This window comes from Sminthopsis crassicaudata, chromosome 3 (genome assembly GCF_048593235.1).
Source record: "Sminthopsis crassicaudata isolate SCR6 chromosome 3, ASM4859323v1, whole genome shotgun sequence".
NCBI classification, from domain to species: domain Eukaryota; kingdom Metazoa; phylum Chordata; class Mammalia; order Dasyuromorphia; family Dasyuridae; genus Sminthopsis; species Sminthopsis crassicaudata.
The window spans coordinates 1,374,567-1,392,255 of NC_133619.1; the positions used below are offsets into that span (position 1 = coordinate 1,374,567).

Here is a 17,689-nt window from a genome sequence, read left to right on the forward strand (position 1 = left end):
GGCCGGCTCCCGAGCTCTTGTGGCGTCCCGGGGGGAGGGGGCTTGGCCCTTAGCCAGGCTCGGGGTCGGCAGCTGGGGGGACGGAGCCGGATCGAGGCATGACCTGGCCCTGCCGCAGCCGGAGAGCCCCATCTCGCTGCCGTGTTGGGGCCAGAGGGAGGGAGGGGTCAGCGAGAGGGCCAGCCTGGCTTGGGGGGCCTTGAGCAGCCAGCCTCGGGGCCCAGGGCTCAGAGAGAGCCGGCAGGAGTTCCCCGGGCCGCAGAGGGGCGGGGGGGGGCTTTCTGGAGGGCCCGGGGACCCCATCAGCGTTCTTTATGGAAGAAGTGTCTCAGAGGCTGGGGAAAAGGAACAGCTTTTGTTGTAGGAATTCACAAGACTCCAGAAATGTCCCTCCTAGAGAGCAGGCAGTTTGCAGGGAAGAAACCGAGGCAGAGAGCCAGCCAACGGTTCACTTGTGCTCCCCAAGTTGGGGATCGCGGGGGCAGGGATCTCCCGCCCACGGGGGAGCTTCACGGTGTCCGTGCCTCAGCTTCCTCGTCTGTAACATGGGGTAAGAGCCCCTGTTTCCCATGCGCTCACCCAGTCAGATCAGATCCTGATTAGTGGCCATTATTAGAATGGCAGCCCCTGAAGCTGGGGGGGGCAGGGGCAGACATGGGCTCTGGGGGCCCCCCCGCAAACTGCATTGAGCTCAGGACTTGTGGGTTTGTGTGCAAGGGGCCAGGGCCCCAGCCCCCAATGCAGAGTGCTGCTCCATCCCCTTCTCGGGGCCTCCTCGCCTGCCAGTCCCACCTGGTGGCCACCCATGGGCGATTTCGTCCCCCGGCCCGTACGAGGGAGCAGAGGCCTTGAGCTCCTGCCTTCATTTTTCCCTTTCAGGACGGTCAACTTAAAGACCCTCGCCTGGTTCCGAGCATCATTCCGAGAGAGCAGTGACGGCTTCTCCCTCTCTGCGGGCCCACCCCCCTAGGAAAAGGGAAGGGAGGGGGTGGCTGGTTCTGCTGTCCCTCGCCTGGGCCCAGGCCCCTGCCCTTTCCTGGCCGTCCAGGCCCATGGGAGAAGTCAAGCCAGTGGTGACCTTCAGCCGGTCTCACAGCTGCCCATGGCCCAGTCTGAGCTTCCAAGGCAGCTCCTTACTGGGTGTCAGGCTTGAGGCCCCCCCATCACATGTCCAGAAAGGTTCCTTCCTGTAGCCCCTCCGGAGGCCCCCCAACAGATTCCCATCCCCTCATGTCCTTCCCTGAGATGTTTCCAAAGTCTGAGACTTCTAGTCATTCTTGGCAGAACTTGATAAATCCAAAGATAAAAAGGAAACTAGATAAAAAGAAATAACTACGAAGAATTCTGACCAGCAAGAGTGTGCATGTTCAAAATGGTTAATTTCTTAGGACACCCCCCCCCCAAAGCAATCCTCAGAAGAGTACAATAGCAGAAATCCTGGCTTCGTCCTTTTGCTCTGGCGTGCACTGTCTCTCTGTGGGTCTCTGTCTCTCTTTCCCCCTCCATCTCTCTGTCTCTCTGTGGGTCTCTGTCTCTCTTTCCCCCTCCTCCATCTCTCTGTCTCTCTGTGGGTCTCTGTCTCTCTTCCCCCCTCCTCCATCTCTTTCTTTCATATACATTTTTAAAGTGGGAGGAGAAAAAAAGGTAAAGAGCCAAATAAAAAGTAAAAGAACAATCCAAATAATGGGGAGGGTCCCCAGCCAAGTAGCTGAAAATGAAAATTAGTATAAGGAGGTGGGCGATTGTAGCACAGGTGAGCCCACCGAAACGGTCCCTACAAGGGAGTTGCCATCCCCAGAAATTCGGGATCAGAAGAGAAAATGACTAAAGGAATTGAATGGGAAATGGGTTTTGTTTTTTAAACCTAGAAATACCCAGGTAGTGAGTAGTGATCCCAAATTACAAAGGGGATTGATTTGGAGATTGAAAAGCTGAATTTGAAAAGTTAGGGAACAATTGGCCTAACAGCCTCCAAACTGACTTTTGAGGTGACTAATCTGTGAAAAGCTAATACCTACATTTTTTATTTTTAAGGGAAGAAAACCACATGGACAAAACGAGAAGGGGAGGGAGGGCAGTGCTCACAGACAAGCCTGACGGCGCCGAACAGAATTTGAGTCCAACAAGACTAAAAGTATAAGTGATGCTCGATGAATAGAATTTTAAACATTCCGAAAACTGGAAAAAAGCTAAATAGCACACTCTCAGAAAGGGGAATTTAGGAAACCACAAAAGCCGCCCCGAAAAATCTCCTCCTCCCCAGGCGCGGCGGCTGGTGGGCTCGGGCCGGCCAGGGCTGCTCCGTGCCTCGGTTTCCCCGTCTGTCGGGGCACGGACAGCCTGTAGCTGCCGGGTCTGAGGCGGGGGCTCCCCTTCTCCGGCTGAGTCCGCCCCCGCCCGCCCCGGGGTTGAGTCTCTGCTGCCCCCGCGGCCCCGCTGCGCTCCCACACCCGGAGCCCGCCTGCCCCCGGCAGACTGAAGAGGCGGCGCGGGGGGGGGGGGGGGGGGCACCCAGTCCCAGGCAGCCTCGGCCGGCCGGTGACCCTGAGCGGGCGCCCCTCGGGGAAAGCCCCCGCGAGACAACTGCGCGGCCCAGGGTGCGGCACCTGTTCCGTCCCGCGCCTAGAAGGATCAAATCCGCCTTTATGTGGAGCAGGAACGTGGGAGGGAGACACGCGAGAGAGGGCACCGCAACCCCGACGGCTCCGAAGCAGCGGCCGCGAAACACTCCGGCGGCTGGGGTTTCATGAGCCCGAAGCTTTGCGGACAAAAAGGCGGACTTTTAAATCCTGCCGGGAAAACTGGAGCCCGGCAGGGCGGAAACGCGACTTCCCACAACTTCTGGGCTGCAGCCCTCCGGGAAGCTCCAGCCAGACCTCGGCAGAGCGGGGAACGATCCGCCCGCCTGGTCTACGGAGAACAAAACGATTTGTGACCAAACAAGGGGGGGCCATGAGCCGCCGCATGGCTTTGATTATATGGAATTAAAAAGCTTTTACCCGGGGGGGGGGCAGAAAGTAGGGGGACCTTTTCTTCTGGGCTGCTTCTTTAGCTCCCCTCGCTGCGGAAGCCCGGGTGCGGCTCTCAGGCGTGACTCTGGGGCGTGGATGCCGCGGCGGCTCCGGGGCTCGGCACAAGGCCCCGGCCCCCTGCGGCCGCCCTGCGGGGTGGATCCACAGCCAAAGGTTAGCGCTCCACGGCGGGTTTGAAGGTGTATGGGACCCCCCCCCCCAAGCACCAGCAGGGAACAGCCAGGTGAGGGCCCCGCAGGCGCACGGACCGCTCAGACGGAGGTGGGGGCTCCCCCCAACGTGCCGGTGGGGACGCGCCTGGAACAGCCCAGCCCTCCCGAGGACCCCGTTTCCATCCGGGATGCAGAAGGAAGAATACCAACCCCAGGAAGGCTGAGATCCCAGGAAGAAAGCTTGCATTTGCGCAGCCCCAGCAGCCCAAAGAGCCCCGGCGGCTCCCCTGCAGGCGTCAGGGATCTCGGCCGCGGGGCCCACCCCGAGGGAGCTCCAGCTCCGGCGGAGAGGCCTGCGGAGAGGGAACAGGGGAAGGCAGCGCTCGAGAGGCATGGCAACGGCCCCCAGAGACGCAGCTCTGCGGCCCTGGACCGAGCTGGGCCGGGGAACTGCCGGGTCTGAGGCGGGGGGCTCCCCTTCTCCGTCCTGCCTCGGCTGTGCCCTAGCTGGCCAAGCCCAGGGGGAATAAAAGCCGCTACCTCCCGGAGTCCGCGACGGCCCCAACAACCCGCTTGCGGCAAGCTCTCACACCCGGGAGCGGGCACCACTCCTCCCGTTCTCGCGGGATTTCTGCTCCTGCCAGCCGCCCTGCCCTCTCCTTCGTTTTCTCCTTCTTCACTTCCTGCCCCTACACAGAAGTTCAGACCTGTTCCTTCTTTAACAAGCGACCCTGCTATAAGCTCTCCTTCTGGATCTTGTCTCCTTTTCATAGCCAAACTCCCGGAGACTAGCGGAGGGTCTCTCCCACAGTGACGCCACACTTGCCTCCGAAGCATCTCCAGCCACGTGCTTCTCATCTGGCTTCTGCCCTTATCCCGGGGCTGAACCTGCTCTCCAGAGGCCCCAGCCCCGGCTTTTTTGCTAAAACCAAAGAACTTTTTTCTCAGTTCTCATCCTTCTTGACTTTACTCTCTCCAGGGGAGTGAACCCTGTAGACCATCCTCTGCCCCCTGGTTATTCTCCCCTCATTTTCATAGGATTAAAGCTGGAAAAGACGTTGCAAAGGGGGGGGGGAAGCGGAGTGAATGCAGCAATTTGCTGAAGATGGGGCAGCTGCTGAGCAGTATCCGAGGAGCGCTTAGCAGCCAGGTCCATCCAGTTGTGTCCATCTCCCCACAAAGCTGCTTTTCATGACTCCTCCCAGCTGCCTGACCACTTTTCCTCGGTTCCTTTTGCACGATCCCCATGCATTCCCTTCTCTCTTCTTCTGGTCTAAGAGTACCTCAGTACTCTGCCTTCTCTTTGCCTCCCCATTCCTCTCGGTCTCTCCTATTTCCCTTTTCCTCCCCTCTCATGGATGAAAGTGTTTAAATATGTAAATTTCTTCTAAAGTACTGCTTCGTCTGCAACTCCAGAATTCCATCTGCGTTTTCATGAAAGATTATCCTGATGTCCATCATATCTAACTTTTCGAACATGATGTTCAGGTTTTTAGAGTTACCCAGGTCTGAAGGAGGTTAATCAACTCCCTTCTCCCGCCTCCTCCTTGTAGTTTTATCTATGTCTTCCTGTGATCCATTTAACTTTCCCTTTTCAGAATTTAGGTGCTATGCCATTTGGTATTGATATTAATTCTGATAATACTTTTCAGCAAAATGTAACTTCTCAGTCCTTTTAATTAGGTCCATTTTTGCTGTTGCTTTATCTAAGTTTGTAATGGTTTACCCCTGGCTTTCCTATTTCTATTGAAAGCATAATAGATTTTGCTCCAGCCCCTTTTTTGAATTCTAAGTTCTTTCTATTTCACGTGTGTTTCTTGCAAACCACATAGTAGACTCTGCTTTCTAATCCATTTTCCTATCTTGCATTTTACAGTTGAGATCATTCCATTCACAGTCATGATGGTTAATTGTCTGTTTTCCTTCATCTTTCATTTTTTTCCTCAAGTGTTTTCTCTTGCTTCTTTGTTTTGCTTATAAACCTGCCCTTATTTCTCCCTTTCTTTAAACCTTTCCTTGTTTCTTTGTTGAATGAAATGTATTTCTATCCCCAACTCTGAGTGTTCTTCCCTCTTTTGACTGTTCAGATGACAGTAAGGTTCAAGTATCGCTCACTCCTCCACTTCTTTATTTGTATAAACTTCTACTTGAGTACCCCTATTATCTGGAATAATTTTTCTCACTCTCTCTCCCTTCCTGCCTTCTCCAGAAAAGGTATTCCTTTTCCCCGCCCTTCCCATTCTTGTAAGGTCACATAGACTCACTCCCAGCTCTCTGACATAATCCTGAAAGGATAAATGTATCACTTACCATTATTAGAATATATACTAAGTTTGTTTAGTTTCTTATGGTTGCTCACTCATGCTTTTATTTGTATGCTTCTCGATTTGTGGGTTTGTATATTAAAATTTCCAGGCAGCTCTGATCCTTTCCTTTAATTATTAATATTCTATTTACATATATATCAATAATTCATTTCATTAAAATCTCCCCCTCGGATTGTATTGTCTTACTGGGTATTCATGGCTAAGTTTAGGTCTTTTGCCTTTTGGAATAAGATATTCTAGCTTCTCCTTCCTCATGATAGCATCTAAATCCCATGGGATTCGGACTTCAACTTTTTTCTTTTACGGCAGTTTTCAGTGTCTTTTCTTTGACCGGGATGGTCTGGATTTTGGGCTCTGTTTGGGGGTTTCTTTCAGAAGATGACTAGTGGATTCTATTTCTACTTTATCCCCTAAGAGATCAAAAAGTTTTTCTCTAAGGATTTCTTGAAAGACGATCTATAGATTTTGCTTTAGTTATATCATTGACATAGACAAATTATTCTCGAATTCTTTTTTCTAATTTCCCCAGGTCAGTTTTTCTATGAAATACCTTATATTTTCTTCTAATTTTTCAGTCTTTAGATTTTTTTTTATTATAGGTTTTTATTTACCAGACATAGGCATGGGTAATTTTCCAGCATTGACAATTGCCAAACCTTCCGTTCCAACTTTTCCCCCCTTCCCCCCACCCCCTCCCAGATGGCAGGTGGACGAACACACGTTAAATATGTTAAAGCATATGTTAAATACACTATGTGTAGTAGGTTTTATTTTTAATATTTCATGATGCTGCAGGAAGTCATGAGCTTCCCTTTGGTTCAATTTTCGGGGAGTTTTCCCCCCAGATGTTTTGTTCCTCTTGTTCCAACCTGTTACTTCGCTTCCCAGTTCTCCTTTCTTCCCCACGTTTTCCTTCTGCCCTGAGTGGACTTTTTAAAAAACACGCTTTAGCTTAGAAAAGAGAAAGCCTCTCATTTTCCAGCAATCATCTGATTCGGAGTCCTTCTCCTCTGGCTTGGTGCCGTTTGCCCCCTGCTGCGGGGAACGGCGAGGTGAGGAACGCTTAGTCTTTTCTGAGTTTTGCGATTTCTGGGCCGTGACCGGGCTGAGGATGCCGCTGTCAGCCGATATTTCCTGGACCTGAAATGCTGACATTCGGCGTTACCACTGTGGAGACTACTCGTTGAGGGCCGTTAGCTCAGTCATCGAAGTTTTGAGGGGCTTGTGGCCCCCACGTCCAACATCCGATCAGGGGAGAGGGCGCCCCAACTGATGAAACCAGTGTCTGGGACAGCGCCAGCCAGTGAGCCGCCGCCCCTCCCCCTCTCGGAGCCCCTTCCTGCTACGGCGCCACTTCTTCTTCATCCCTCCAGCCCCGAGCTGTCCCTTTATCTCGGGGAGTTTTCAATAACTTTCTGCCTTAGGGCTCGGAGCACGCCTGGGGCAGGGCCTCCCGCATCCCTCACCCGGAACTTAATTTAGAACTCCGCCCTCGGAGCCCGGAGACCCGCTCTTAGCGCGGTCTGCGGAGCGGGGGCGGGGCGGGGAGGGGCCCCGGCATCTCGTCCGCGCGGGGCGGCGCCTCTCCTAGCCCCCCCCCCGCTCTCCTAGCGGCTCCTTCCTAGGGAAGCCCACGTCTCATTCAGCGCTCAGGGCAAGCTCGGGCCCTCCAGCTTTCACTCGGGACCGCGCCGCGGGGGCGGAGACTCTCCCGCCTCTCTCCACTTCCCGGCCCTCGGCGGCGTACCCGCGGTGCCCAATTAATGTTTAACGCCTCTTCCTTCTCCTCCGGCTCCCGCACAAGCCCCGCCTCGAATGGGGGGGGCCCAGCCGCTGCAAGGGGGCGCTGTTTCCCCCAATCAGCCACAAAGAAACCTTTCGTCCCCCCTCCTCCTCTCCCCCCTCCCCGCCGAAGCCAGGGCTTAGCCCGGCGCCCCCCCCCCCCCGCCCAGGGCCGGTGAACGAAGCGCGGGGGTTCGGGGGCGCCGGGGAGGGCGAGGCCCGGCTCGGGGGACCACGCGGGCCACGATCCTCTGCGGCAGCGGCGGGGAGGGAGCCCGGCGGGAGGCGGGGGGAGCGGTCCGGGCTCGGGGGCAGCGCGGACAAAGGCCCGAGGGCGGGGGATGGAGTTCGGACAGCCGAGGGACCCGCCTCGGGAAGGGGACGGCTCGCCAGCCCCGCGTGGGGGAAGCGGGAACTAGACTAGGAGAGAGGCGGGAAAGGAGGCGTGCGCGTGCGCGCTGGAGATCTGACACTTCGCCCACCCACACCACCCGCGAGCACGTGACTGACGCCCAAGGGCGGGGTGGGTGGGCGCAGTGCGCCTGCGCAGCATCCCCGTTCCTCTAGTGGTTTCTCCGCCTCTCCCTTGAGCTCCGCCTCTTCCCGGCTGCTCTCGCGACAACTCCCCCTTCGCAACGCACCGCTCGCGGCCCTCCCTTAAAGTCTCGCGATGCTCGCGGGAGGGGCCGCGGCCAACATGGCGGACGGTAAGGCGCCCACCGGGCAGGGTGGGGCGGGGCAGCCTGGTCCGGTTCCGTCCCCGCATGGACCCCTAGATTAAGTCCGGAGCTCCGAAGGAAGAGGCTGGGGAGGCGGGGGAGGGGAAGGCTCGCCAGGTTCCCTTGGCACGCTGCCCCCACCCCCACTGCCAGCCTTGCTGGTGCGGGACAGGGTGTGTGTGCGTGTGTGACAGGGGCCTGGGGGGGCGTGCACGAGTGTGGGGTGAGGGGAGCGGGGCGGTCGTGAGGGGGTGTGAGTGCGCGTGCACACAGTGAGTGTGACTGAGTGTGGTCACGGGGGTGACAGTGACTGAGTGAGGCAGGGGGGCGACAGCCTGGGGAGTGCGTGCGCAGGAGTGACGGGAGCGAGTCTGACCCTGGGGGTGCGGCGGGGGCTGGGACAGTGGGGCGCGCGCTCGGCCTGAGGGGCTGGTGAAAGTTGGGAGGTGGGACAGTGCGGTGACACCGGAGGTGTTGGTCTTAGCCATTTAAGGCCAGGTCTTTTTCTGAAGCATTTCAGAGACAACGAGTCCGCGCGCCCGTGCGTCCGTGCGTCCGTGTGTCTGTGTGTCTGTGTGTCCCTGTGTCCCTGTGTCCCTGTGTCCCTGTGTCCCTCTCCGCGGTCCCTGTGTCCGTGCGTCCCTGTGTCCGTGCTCCGTGCGTCGGGCGGGTGGGTCAGCTCTATCATTCCCTCTTTCCCCTCCTCCATCTCTCCCTTCCCTGAAACTCATCCGGTGGCTCCGTGAGGAAATGAAACTGAACCAAATCCGGGAGGGAGGAGGGAGGGAAGAGGGGGGGAGGAGGGAGGGAGCGAGCTTCCCCAGGAAGGCTCATTCAGGCTCCTCCCCAGAGGAAGGCACCTAGAGGAGAGAGATTTCCTTCCCTCAGTGCTCCCCTCTCCCACCCTTTGCCTTGGGGCTGTGCTCTTCTGGGGCCCCACATTCCTGGAGACCTTCCCCACCTCCCTTGCAGAGCTGTGTCTCTCCCTCCCCCCCAAAAAGAGGGTCCCGGTGGCCTTTGCCTTCCCCAGGAAGACCCAGCCTGGAGCCCGGCTCTCGAGAGGGAGGCCCTAAGGGCCAGGAAGACCCAGCCCCTTCCTTGCGAGCCCAGGGACCCTGGGCGAGTCACTCAAGCCCCCTGTGCCGGGGGTGGCTGGGGGCGGGGCCTGACAGCACCAGCCAGCCTGGGGCCGCACTAACGCCGCCTATGCCCCCAGGACTTGTCCCACCTGTTCCTGGCCAGGTCTTTCCCCTCCTCCCCTTGCAGGATGGATTTGAAAGCATTGAATGGCTGGATTTTGTCCCTCTCAGGGCAGCTCCGCCCTGACGGCCCGGTGTCCGCGGTGTCTCAGCTCTCCGGCCCGCCGGCCCCTTCCGTAGTCAGAGTCCCCGAGGCCCCGGCACCCTCGGCCACAGACCCCCCAGTCGGAGCGCTTTGAGCCTGGGGGCTCCGGGCTCCACGGGGACCTCGCCGCAGGCTCAGGCCCAGTGTACTAACCCCTGTGGGGCCCCTCCCCCCCACTGCTTAACCACTACTTAGCCTGAATCTTTCTAGCTCGCCCGCTCAGCAAACATTAGACACCTCCTGTGTGCCAGGGACCAGAGAGGCACCAGGCGGCTTTGCCCTCGAGGAGCTTGTGTTCTAAGGTCTAATGAGAGAGAACTGTAAAAACGAGCTTTGTCTGGATCGCTGGGAAATAGCTGACAGAAGAGGGGCCCGGGCTTCCTGGGGGAGGCGGGGAGGAGGGGGAGCGCGGCCGGCCGTGGCCGGTGGGTGCGTGTTTGTGGAGCTGCCCGAGCCTGGGCCGCTGGGTGGAAGAGGACGTGTCCCGGACGAGGTCTGTCTGTCTGTCTGTCCGTCTGTCCGAGGAGGACTCTGAACCCCAGGGCGAGCACTGGGCCTCGGTTTGCAGCTTGTTGGGGGGGGTCACGGTCAGTTTGCTGGCTGGCAGGAGGGCGGGCAGGCGGCGCCCCCAGCAGGCTCTGTCAGTCTCCCATTCACAAGCCCTCTCTCTGTTCACTTCCCTCCTGCATTATCTGAGGCTTTGATGACTCGGGGTTTTCGGGCCCTGGTGCCCAGCGGTGGCTCATTTCCCTTAGTTTGCTGGGATCTGCAGTTGTTCCCTCCCTGCCTTCAGGGCCCCAAAGCTTCCTTCCTTTTTTTTCTGAGGCTGGGGTTAAGTGACCAGCCCAGGGTCCCACAGCCAGGAAGTGCTAAGTGGCAGATTTGAACTCCTGACTTCAGGGCTGGCGCTCTCTCCCCGGCGCCCCCTGGCGGCCCTGCCTTCCTCCCCACCACCGTTACTCACCTCAGGCTCAGGAGAAACCTCCCGGCGGCTTTCCTCCCTCCCTCCCCAGCTCCCCCCGGGCCCCTTCTGGCTCCTCTGTCTCTTGGGGCTCCTGTCGCTGGCTCTGCTCGGGGCCGGTGGTCAGGGCACGTCAGGGAGAGCTGCGGCCTCTCTGGGAGGGGGTCGAGGTTTGGTGGGCGGCCTGGAGCCGTGACTTCGGGCTCTCGCAGGCCCGGCGGCTCTGAGATGGAGGCGTAACAGAATTTGAACTCGGGTCTCCCCTGGATGGCTGAGTGATTTGGTGGCTAGAGAGCCCGAAGTCAGAAAAATCGGAGTTCAGATCTGGCCTCAGACACTCGTGGGGCGTCTTTTAACCGCGTTTTCACCCGTTCCCTCCATTGGGGGATGGGGAAATCCACTCCTACCATGGTCGCTGAGGATCATCTGACGTGATTGATAAAGCACTTCCGTAGCCCAGTGCCTGGCACCTGGGCTGTGCCAGTGTGAGCCGGGCTGGAAAGGGCCTCAGAAGCTCAGCTCCCGCAGCAGCAGATGAGCGAGTGGAGGCCCGGGGAGCTTCATGTTCCCCGGGCTGCCCCTGGAGCAGTTCGGAGAGGATTCCACTCCAGGACCTTGGTTTCAGGGCCCTGTGCCCTTCCCCACCGTCACACTCCCTTCTCTCAGCCCTGGGACAATGGGTGACCGACCACATGATGGCACAGAGGTGAAGAAAGGGAAAGGCTAGCCCTCTCCTGGGCCCACAGCCAAGCCAGCAGCAGAAGCCCGGGGTCACTTCAGAAACTGGCGGCGGAGGTGCCGGCACTTGCATGGCCTTGTGGGAAATAAGCTTGGACTCAGAAAGGGAAGTGGAGAGTCTGCTTCCTTAGCATCGGCAGGAGTGGGTGTAGAGTGGGCACCGGGGGGCCTCCGGGAGAGGCGGCTTCCTGCTCCGCCGCCTCCCTAGCTGAGCCTCAGCTCCTCCTGCGGGGAGAAGTTCATGTTCCTCAAGCCCTGAGCGCGCCCAGGCCTCAGCTCGTGCAGTCTGGGTGTGACAAGGAGTGCAAGACATGCCAGCTCGAACAGGACTTCCTTTGCACTGATTGGAGCCTGGACCAAGCTCCCCCAGGGCGGGGCCGCCTGGGTCTGTCTTGTCCTTGGCCCAACTGCGGCGTGCTCTTCAGCGGGCCCAGCAGGGAGCTTTAGCCTGAACCTCTCCGAAGGCCGGACGGGGACAGCTCGTGTGGACTAAGGGCCGTCGCGTAGCCGGCCCCGGGAGCCGAGGCCGCTTCGAAGGGCTTTGGATTCTAGGAGACGGGGGAGGAGACCTGGAAGGCACTGCGTGGTCACCAGTCTTAGTGCCTCCAGGCCTAACTTCCTATCGATCTTGCTGCCGGGCGTGTCGGGGTAACTGGCATCGTGGGATTTGGATGGGGAGGAGAGAAAGCGTGTCCCCGGCCCCAAGGTCCCTGAGGGCGGGAAGAGAACGCCCTGAGGAGCCACCGCTGCTGGATTTCCAGAGGACCTGGGAACATCCCGACTTTCTCACGTGGCCTGGGAATGGGGAGTGGGGGAGAGCCAGGGAAGGAGCCTAGAAGATGGAAGGTGAGAGAAAGAGGCTTAAGATAAAAGCAGATTTGCTCATTACCTGCTCTGCAGGTATTGCAGAGGGCACCTGGCAGAGTGGGCCCTGGGGAAAACTATCCAGAGAGAGCGGTAAGGGAGCCAGCCGCTGGGCATTCAGGACCCCCGAGATGGAGGGCCTGTCGGAGCACAGCAGGAAGCGGAGGATCAAACGGTTCAGGGTCCTCCTGGCGGATGGAGATGTCCTTGGGGAGCGGGAGGCTCTTGTCCACGGGGTCTCTGGAGAACGTCTCCTCCTCGGGGGCAGGGCTCACGGGGCCAGCGATTCCCCTGGTTCTGTCTCTGACACCTGTGAGCGTGCTCACGCTCCCCTCTGTCCTCTCGTCTCCTGCAGCACGCGCCCGGGCCACTCCCCAAGGAGCTCCTGGGGGCCTCTCTCTGACTCGGGTTTCTCTCGCCTGGTCCTCCGGATTTCTGCTGGGTCGGAGGCTCACTCGGGCGCTTAGTAGGGTGCTCAGATGCTTTCTGAAAGGCCGGGCTCCTTCGGGGCTCCACCAGCCGGCGTGCCACGGGCCCTTCGGCGAGTGGCGTTTGGCCATCTTTGCAGTCTGATGGCTGTGGGCGTCTTATTTGGAGTAATTTGCCTCGTCCCCCATTCCCATCCCTAGGCTGGTGGGGTCTCCCTGCTGTGGCTTCTGAGGGGAGTTGGGGTGTGGGGGGCCACCCGGTGTGCAGCGGGGCTCAGGGCTCGTCGCCCATGACTCCTCCCTAGTTTTGGCCTCCGGCTGTCCCTGGCAGCGGGTCTCAGGTTGGCTGTCAAGCTGCGAGCTGGATCTCCCCAGTCGGGAGGCGAGCCCTTGGCCTTGCCATTTCCTGTCCGCTTCCTCTTTGGGGTCTCCGCCTGGCGGCCCGCGGCCCCGTGGTCAGTCTCTTTTCACGCAGTTCAGCGAGTTTCTCACCCGCGTCCGGCCAAAGCGCTCTCTCTCTCCTTGTGGGCACGTGAGCGGGGGTCCTGTCCAGGGCCGTCTTTCACAGGCCTGTGTTGTGTCCGTTTGGGGGACCGGGCAGGGGAAGGGCACCGGGGCTGGAGCAGCTGCAGACAGGGCCACCCCTTTACCTCGGGTTTCCCATCTGTGCATCTGCCCCGTGGGACTGTTGGGTGGATCCTGGCCTCCAAGTCGGGCTTCGCGTGGCCACAGGCCCAGGCGAGCGTCGGGTCGCGTTTTGGTTTGTCGTGTGGAGCCGTTCACGCTCTGACCGGTCTGGAGTCTCTGCGGCCTCGCTCTGAGGCAGCGCCTTGCCCCCGGCCTCATCTGCAGCGAGTCAGCCGGTGGGCGGCGCGGGTTATCTCACCTGCAGCTGCGCCTGGTGCCCGGGCTGTGGACGGGGGGCGGGGGGCGGGGCGTGGGCCCAGCCCTCACGCAGAGGCTCCTCCGAGCTGTCCTGCGCGCGCTCGTGCTCCGTGCCTGACGCCGCTGTCTGCTTCCCTTGCAGAGGAGGTGGCCAAGCTGGAAAAGCACCTGACGCTGCTGCGGCAGGAGTACGTGAAGCTCCAGAAGCGGCTGGCGGAGAGCGAGAAGCGGTGCCGCCTCCTGGCGGCCCAGGCCCACCAGGAGGGCGGCAGCGACTGCTTCATCACGCGCCTGCTGAGGATCGTGGCAGATCTCTATGAGCAGGAGCAGTACAGGTGAGCGCCCGGGCAGGAGGGCAGCATCGGGGGGCGCTGAGCAAGAGCCCTTTTCGCTTCCCTGCTCCGAGGTCCCAGCGCCCCCCTCTTGCTTCTGAGGAAAAGGTCAGATTCCCTCCGCTTGCCCTTGGAGCCCCCAGACTGGCCCTCACACCCTTTCCGGTGAGCGAGCTAGAGGGCTGGATTTAGGGCTCCGTCCTCCGTGCCTTCGGGGGCTGCTGACGGTGCTCCCTCCCGCAGAGGTCCCCGGCCCTGGTCATCCTGCGGGGGTTTCACGGGCAGGTCCCCTCAGGAGAACTTCAGAGCGCGCCCTTGCGTCCCCGCCCGTTAGCTTGCCTCTTCAGCCCATGCTGTTTTGTGGATGGAGCACAGAGCCGCGCCCAGGGGTGCTCAGTAGGGGCAGCCGGTGGCCCGGGCCTGGGCAGGGGAGGGGAGTCGGCAGTCCCGAGTCCGAGTCCGGTCTCAGCGATTCACTAGCTTTGGCATCCGTAAGAGGGGATAACAGCCCTGTCCGGGATGAGGTTGTATCCCCTGGCCCCGCAGCCTTTGCTATAGAAATGTCAGCTGTCATTGGCACAGTGGGTAGGGGGTTCTTGGAGTGACTGTGGCACAAGGAGGGGAGACCCGAGCCCGCGGCTGCCGGGTCCTACAGGGAAGTGGTCACGGAGGGCTTCCAGGAGGGGGCGGCATCTGCTGCAGGCGTTGGGGCACATCAGCAGGGGGTTTGGAAGAACGGGAGGAGAGGCCGCTTGTGAGATGGGGAGGCCAGATGAGCCCCGAATTGGAGCAGCTGGGGCCGGAGTCCTGGGCCAGCCGGGTCAGAGCTACGGGCAGAGGGCTTCGGATGCGGCGCTGGGATCCTCCGTCTCCTTAGGGTAACGGCCAGGCGTGGGGGGTGAGCAGCTGGCCTTGGCCCCTGAGGGGGGAGCGTTGGTTCTAGGGGATGGGCAGAGAAAGAAGGGCCAACTGGGAGCTCGAGGCTGCAGAGGAGCCGCATGTGTGAGCTCTCCGGGTGAGAGTCGGCGGGACTGGGCCGCCGAGTGGGTCTGGGTCTCGGGTGGGGTCCCGGAGACCCCAGGTGGGATGCTGCAGTGATGGCCACAGGCTTGAGAGCTGAGGAGGCCCCTAAAGGTCACAGGCCAAGCCTCCTAGTCAACGCCTGCAGTCAGTCTAGGGGACATTTGGACACCGGTACTGACCATAAGCAGGCCCGATGGGCCTCGATCCGAATCACTGAGCAAGAGGGGGAGAAGGAAGACACAGACCCTGAGGCCCCCCTTCCAGCTGACCAATCTCCGAGTCTAGCCGGCGAGTCCGTCCTCGGACCCTCCAGTGTTTCTTGTGTCGTATGGCCTCTCCCCTCTCCTCCACCAGAATGGCGCAAGGTGCCTTGATCCGAAGTGGGTGCAGCGCACCTGCGGCCTTTCCCCACCTTGGCAGAGAGGGGCGGCCTCCGGGGCAGCCTGTGCGGCCGGCTTTGTTGGTCACCAGCCAGCTCTCTCATCGTGTGTTCTAGAATTCTGTGGGTTCCATTCTGTTCCCTTCTTGCCTCTTTCTTCTTCTCCAAGTGAGAGCCCTTCCCCAGCTCTGCGGCCCTTGCCCCATTCTCCCCAGGTCTGCCCACGCCGCCGGCCAGGACTCGGCCATCCCAGCTGCCTCTGCTCTCGGTCTCCAAGGATGCTCTTCCTCTCAGTTCCTTTCTGGTCCGGAGCAGGGGCCTTCCAAACCGAACAAGACCCCCACGAGGGTGGGCCCCGAGCCCATGACTCCAGCAGCAGGGGGCACTTGCCCTTCTTCTAAATCGAGTTGGGGAAGTTCCTGGGGGGCTTCCGTGGGCAGCTCCCCTTTGCCCTCCTTCAGCGTGCCTTCCCTTGTCTTCAGATGTCTGATTCTTGGGACTTTCCCTATGACTTTAACGTCATCTGAAATTGTCTCCATGTCCGTTCTCCATTTTCAATGGGGGAATGACTTATGTTCTTACAAATTTGAGTCAGTGAGACCTTTATCAGGAACACTGGCTTTTTCCCAGCTTTGCACTTCCCCTTCAATCTTGTTTCTGTCGGGTTCGTTTGTGCGAAGCCTTTTTCGTTTAATGTAATCCAAGTTGTCCATTTTGCCTTTCCTAGCGTTCTCTAGATCTTCTTTGGCCATAAATCCCTCCCTTCTCCAAAGATGTGACAGGGAGCCCAGCCCTTGCCCTCCCCATCACCCTTCACGCCCAAGTCGTGTCCACCTTATTTTGGTGGAGGGCGGGGCGTGCGGGTCTCTGGCCAGTTTCTGACATGGGATCTTGCAGCTTTCCCGGCAGTTTTGGTGAAGCAGCGAGTTCTTATGCCAGCAGCTGGACTTGTGGGGTTTGTAAATACAGGCTCACGTTAGCCATGGGTTATTGTGTCATGGGTAATGTTCTCTTCTCTAAATTGTAATCGTTCTCTGGGAGCTTCTGGAGGCAGCCTTCCTTTCAGTTCAGTTCAAAAATCCCAAATGCAGCCAGGAGGTAAAGTCCTTTACTGTCTCCTTCCAAGTCTTGTCTCCCTCCTGGGGCTCGGCTAGTTTTCTGGAGGCTTCGGGATCTTGCTTTCCGTGTTCTCCACAGGACGGCCCGCCCCCACTTCTCTGTCTTCCTTCCTTCTGCCCGACCTGTGAATCTCCTTGACCGAATCCTGACTCTGAATCTCCCGAAGTCCTCCCTGGCCCTGAGAGCCTCTTGCTTATATGCTGCCCACTGAGCACACGCCAACCACTTCATCACTGGGAAACCATTATTGGTTGTAGGATGAAATCAATGCTAAATTAGCATTGTCTCAATTCTACTCAGGTTCTTGTCTCGAGTTCTGGCCCATAACATCTCCTCCTAGGGTCAGATCAATCATACTGGATTAGATAACTATTGTCTCTGGCCATTGCAGTGACTTAGCACCTTGTCAGAACCCTAACAGGTATCTAACCAATCCCACTCCCCCCACCGTTTCTTAGGGGCACGGAGACCTGAGCCCCACTGCCCCTCAAGGGCCAAGGTTGGAAAGCCGAGCTCTGGAGCGCTGCGGGGCTCGGTGCTAAGGGCACCTCATGCCCTCTGGGGGCTCGCTGGGCAGAATCGTCCCCGATTCCAGTTCTAAAGTCAGATCTCTCCAAGTCGTTTTTTCCTACTAAAATATGGTCATTTGCAGAATTTGACCACACACCCTTCATTGAAACAAAAGCATCCCAACCTCTGGGTTCATAAATGGTAAATTATCTTTCAGGCTTTTCAGAGTTTGTACAGTTCTTCTTCAGATGATGAATTAAAACCCTCCGTTGTCATTTGGGGGCGATGGGCTGTTTTCTGATCTCGGCATTTCTGAGCTGGGAAGGTCCCCCCGGACTCCTGATCTTGGCTTTGGCCGACTCGGGGGATCTAATTGGGCATCACAGGCAGAGGCCTCAGGAGTTCCGAAGCCCAAAGTCTCTCTCGCTACCTGAGCAGCCTCCTCGCGTGGCCTGTGTTAGTGAAAGGCGTCCAGAGAGCGGCGCTCGGCTTGTGGGAGGAGGGTGGACGGAGCCCCGCTCGCCTTCCTGTCTGAGCGGGGCCTTTGGTTGGGGAGGGATTCGTGGCCGTAGAGAGGAGCCCCAGGTTGTGTCCCATGTGGGCCCGGCAGGGCTGAGTAGTGGGAAGCTCTCTTGGACCCCCTGCTGTGTCTGTCTGCCCACAAAGCTTCTGGAAACCGCTCCCGGCTCCCCCGCCTCTGGCCCAGGCCGGGCCCTGGGGCGTCAGCGCCTTTATCCCCTGGCGTGTTTTGTCCAGGATCCTTTGCTTGAATTCTTATCTTGTGTCCTTGACCTGGGATTTCATGGGAGGGAGACTGCAGGCACGTGTAGACAGCAGACAATTTGTACCTTGGCTAGGGAGAGGTGGCCCGAGGCCTCCCCCACCCCAGGGTCAGGCCTGCGTGCCCTTTGGGTCACTGCCTTGCTCCTGGGCTCGGGCCGGGGGGCTGGGGGCTGACTGCCGAGCTCAGGCCCTAACATGCATTGTGACTTAGGAGCATCCTCGCAGAAGCCATCTCAAAGGTGGCAGACCTTGCGTGGCCTGGCTCGGGCGTGGCCTTGGGCTTGGTGCTAAGGTGGAGAGTCTAGACTGTG

General features: G+C 59.1%; 1 protein-coding gene across 2 annotated transcripts in view; it reads left to right on the top strand.

The window, feature by feature from the left end:
• The first annotated feature begins 3,078 nt into the window (after positions 1–3,078).
• The window catches only part of ANKFY1 (ankyrin repeat and FYVE domain containing 1), a 51,362-nt gene continuing 36,751 nt past the window's right edge, over positions 3,079–17,689 (top strand). The window contains exons 1-2 of one of the 2 annotated variants that reach the window (XM_074297773.1): positions 3,079–3,185; positions 13,375–13,567. Coding sequence is in view for 1 of the 2 variants with exons in the window: in XM_074297772.1 (XP_074153873.1) it covers positions 7,964–8,000; positions 13,375–13,567 (230 nt within the window). In the remaining variant the exon portion in view is untranslated. Of the gene's footprint in view, positions 3,186–7,871; positions 8,001–13,374; positions 13,568–17,689 lie in introns of those variants that run through there. The other variant, XM_074297772.1, reaches the window with a different exon arrangement.